At 51.3% G+C, this 4,278-nt stretch overlaps 1 protein-coding gene across 2 annotated transcripts in view; it reads right to left on the bottom strand.

Moving 5' to 3' along the window:
- The window catches only part of LOC113956530 (gamma-aminobutyric acid receptor subunit beta-4), a 70,373-nt gene extending 69,896 nt beyond the window's left edge, over window positions 1-477 (bottom strand). For both annotated transcript variants that reach the window (XM_027663224.1, XM_027663225.1), the window contains exon 1: window positions 181-477. In XM_027663224.1, coding sequence (XP_027519025.1) covers window positions 181-260 — 80 coding nt within the window. In that variant the 5' untranslated portion in view covers window positions 261-477. The remainder of the gene's footprint in view (window positions 1-180) is intronic.
- Between the last annotated feature and the right edge of the window lie 3,801 nt (window positions 478-4,278).

The raw sequence follows: 4,278 nt of genomic DNA, 5'->3' as shown, positions 1-4,278 counted from the left end.
CCTCCTCCCCCTAAAACGACACGGACCGGGAAATAACAATAGCGGGCAGCAGGGGAAGCAATTTGGGGAAAGAACCCCCTCCCCTTTGCCACATACGGATCGATGGAGAAAACCCCAAACAGCACAAACAAATCCTGTGTCAGCCCCCCTGTCCCTGCAGCCTGGGATCGCAATCCTTACCTTTGCGCACAGCAGGCGAGACAAAGAGCTGCTAAAGCAGAGACAATTCCACTCAATCTGTCTGCCTGAAATGTCCACATTTCCACAAAGACGAAGGATGAAAAAAAAATCTTTGGAGGGGAGGGGAAAGAAAGACGGATCTTCTGAAATCCCCCTCCAAAAAAAGGGGGGGAGGGAAAAAAGAAACCAACCCCCCCCCCAGTTAATGATTTCCTAGAGAAAAAGTATAATGAAAAAACCTAAAAAACGTGGGGGAAAAATACCCCCCCCCCTCCTTCAGTGCCAGTCAAAGAATTCGTTTCTTCTTCCTTTCAGCATCCTCTCAACAAGAGACATCCTCTGGCAATGGAGAAAATCCCAAGAGAAAGCAAAATAAAATGCCCCAAAATGGGCTCAGCAAAATGTGCAATCGAATCTCACAGGTACGCAGAAGAAAAAGAAGAAGAAGAAAAAATGATAATTAAAAAAAATAAAAAAAAAAAAAGGAAAAGAAAAAAAAAACCAACTCAGTGTCCCCTGAGCACTCCACTTGGATTATTTTTCCTCCTGCTCTTTTGCCATCCGGTTCTGCAGATGTTGCATGGCTCCTGCTACCCACCTTCAGAGAGGAGGAGGAGAAAGAGAGAGAGTGTGTGTGTGTGTGTGTGTGTGTGTGTGTGTGTGTGTGTGTGTGTGAGGGAGGACGTGTGAGTTTTCTAGAGATACGGTTTTATTCTGGATTTTACCTATTTGCTCCCCCTTCCTCTTTTATTTTCCGAGGGGGAAGGGGAAGCAGCCCAGCCCAAACGTGCCGTTATTTTATTTTAGGGAAATCACGGGCTCGTCACTCGAGAGGTTTTTGTGAAAGGGTTAAAAAGGAAAAAAGGAAAAACAAATGCAACCCAGAAAATAAATAAATACATATATGCATGTGTAGAAAATAAATAAATCCCTGTCTGAGGAAAGTGCTGCTCTCCGAGGGAGGGCTGGATGTCTCCCTAGTGCTGTTGCCGCAGCTCCTGTGGAGTTTTGCTGCTCGTTGCAAAGTCACAAGAGGAGGGGAGGAGAGAGAGAGTTTGTGGTTGGGGAGGGGGACTCTCCGGACAAATTGGGATCCTGACGTCATGGCTGACAACATTAACCCCTGCTGGCTTGCAGAGGGGATGGAGGAGGTTTTTTGGTTGTGCTTTGGTGTTTTGCTTTTATTGTTTTTCCCCCGGGTAGATGGGAGCAGGGAAGATGGTGGGAAAGGTGATGGCATTTTGGCAAGCAGGGGGATGCACCTGGACAAGAGTGGCTTGGCTGTAAGTGCTGGTGGGTGCCATGGTTGCCTGAAACAGTGTGATCAGCAAAGGCTGAGCTCCTTCCTTCAGCCACAGAGATGAAAAATAAGGATTTACTGAGACTGTCTCCATGCCATGGGGCAGAATGGCCTGGTGGCCTCCTCCTGGGGAAGATCTGAAGACTCTGGTGGGGCTGAAGACTTCCCCAGGCCAGGGAAGCCCAGTTCAGCAGGGATGCTCAGCTCTCCCTGAAAGGTGCTGTGTTATGCATACAATAGAATTTGTGGAAAACGGGGAGATTGAACTTCCAGAAATGCTGTTGAGGATCAGCTCCTGGTGCTGTGCCTTTGACTGCTGAAATGGTAACAGCCCTTGAGATTGTCACAGCCTCCTGAGCATCAGCTTCCGATCTTTGCCTTAAAAAAGTAATATAATTAAGGAACCCTGCATCAGGCACACAGGAGGGTGTTACCATGAAGGATTTTTTCCTAGGAAAAGGAGATCCAGCAGCACTTTGAATGCAGAGCAGAAGCCATGGCTCAAGGAGGAAACATCCGAGCTCTCGTTCCAGGACCGTCCCGGATGCCATTCCCTCTGTGCCTGCCCGGCAGCTCAAAGCAAACCCTCTGAGCAGGTAAGTCTCCCCTCCCCTGGTGCTGGCTTACACCTGCTGTGGGGATGGTCTCCAAAGCCTTGTGGGCCAAGAGGGCAGAGCAGATGTGTCACTGCAGCTGGACGGGACAAGGTCCAAAATGCCCCTGAAGAGGCCCAGGGCAGTGCCCAGTGGCCACTGGGCAGCACCTCTGTCCTGCCTTTCCCCATGGGGAGATCTGCCCCAGCCCCAGCTGGAAGAATCCTTGGCTCTGGGGTTCCTAATGCTCCTTTTCCTCGCGCTTGGCTTGGCTCTACGTGGTTTCCTCATGAGAGGCACGCCACAGATCACACACTCCCAACCTCCTTCTCCCAAAAAGAAGAGTGGAGAGTGACCCTTTTAAAGAGCTTCCTCTTTGCAGGCCAGACTGAACTGTTGCAATGCAGAGACACTAAACCAAGGAAGAGCTGGGCTGTCTGGTGTTCTGTCCTGGTGTCACTGCAGAAAGGTCCTGGGGGCAGCAAACACGTGGGGTTTGTGGGGAAAAGGAAAGCTCAGGAAAGGTTTTGCATGTACAGTGATGCTGTGCTAGAACTGGAGGGGAAAAGATCTCACCTGCTGCTGAGGCTGGTGGAGAATATTCTCTGCTTGGTTTAGAGCCTGGACCACCCCTGCTCCTCCAGACTTCCGTGACTAAAGCCCTGGAGTGCTCTAGTGCTCTCCAGTGTTTTCTCACAGACCAAAGCAGGTCAGTGGCACTTGTCACATGCCAGGGAATGTGTCTGCCTGTGTGGAGGCAGGAGCCAGGATGCAGCACGGTACCGAGAAGTTTGCACTGCAGACCAGTCCCTGTGCAGAGACTCCACCAGGACATCCAGCTTGGCTGGTGATACTTCACTGCATCGTGAAGCCCAAAGCAACTGCTGCCTGTCTGTCTGGGGTGTCTCTGCTGGCCCAGCACTGTGTCCTCAGGATGTTCCTTGGCTTCAACAGGCCCCATGTCACAAGCGATGTGTGCTTTGTCAACTCCCCCAAACCTCATGGCTCCCTCATTCCTGTGATCCCCTCATTCCTGTGGCTCCCTGATTCCTGTGGCTGAAAGAGCCTAAAGAGCTCCCCTTTTCCCAAAGAGCTGTGGGGAGATGGGCAAAACAACAGGGTTTTCCCATGAGCCTGTTGAAGAGGAAGAAGCAGCCCAGTAGATCTGGGCTGTGCTTGGTCAGGCTCAACCCCAGCTTGAAAAGCAGCTGGTCCCACCTTTCCCACAGGCCAGTTTGTCTCCAGTGCCTCAGCTGGTGTGCCTGGGTCTGCAGTGCAGGGCACAGCCAGCCATGGTAGGGTCCTGCAAGATCTCCCCATGTGCACAGGTAGCACTGGGAGCCCTGAGCCTGGGAGGAGCTGCTGGTGCCTCTCAGGTACCTGCTGTTGTACAGGTACAGTATTTACCTCCCTGCTGCTGCCAGCACACTGGTCTCCTGACAGCAGTGAGTTTCTGAAGCATTTATTCTGAATTAAGCTGCTGGGTACCAGGGAGGAGCTCTTGGAGAGATGAGAAGAAGCATTTGCCTCTGGGCACCGGCGGCCCCATTTAGCCCCTCCTGGTCCCTTCCTTTTCTGGCCCCTTGGCACTGCTCTCTCCCACCAGCTATGATTGCATGTTACTGGCAGAAAAGGTAAGTGGGAAGCAAATGTCAGAGGCATACATGAAGAGGAAAAATTATGCTCACAAATGGTGACATTTGTGCTTGCAAGTTCACCCAGTCGGGAGCAGAAACCGTGTCACATGAATTATCTGACCACTCAGCCACAACGGGACACTCTGGAAAGCCGATTTGCTTGGCAGTAAATGCAGTCAAAGAAGCTGTTGTGTGCTCCTGAATAATCTACCTGAAGCCATGTTCTTGAATAAAGGACTGCTTTGGAATTAGTCACCCGTCTCTGCTGAGTCTCATTAAGGCTGATGCACACAGGTACGTGACGATGCTCGCCGAGGTGCTTGCGTCTTGCCCTCCGGAAGGTGGGCATCCCTGAGCCCCTCCCAGAATCCCAAATGCTGTGTCTCCCACTCCTACCCGGGGCTGTCTGATCTCCAGTGAGAGCCCAACAGTGAGTTTTTCTGAGGTTGATATTTTGAGTTTCAAAAGAGGTGTGAGAGGCTGCTGGAGATGATGTGCCATGACCGTGATCACCCTGAAGAGGCCATGGAGGATTGTGTTTGTGGCCATTTGCTGTCCTCCACTATTA

The sequence above is a fragment of the Corapipo altera genome, unplaced genomic scaffold (assembly GCF_003945725.1).
Source record: "Corapipo altera isolate COAL_440 unplaced genomic scaffold, ASM394572v1 107b, whole genome shotgun sequence".
In the NCBI taxonomy this organism is placed as follows: Eukaryota; Metazoa; Chordata; class Aves; order Passeriformes; family Pipridae; genus Corapipo; species Corapipo altera.
This window is presented reverse-complemented; position numbering and strand designations above follow the sequence as displayed.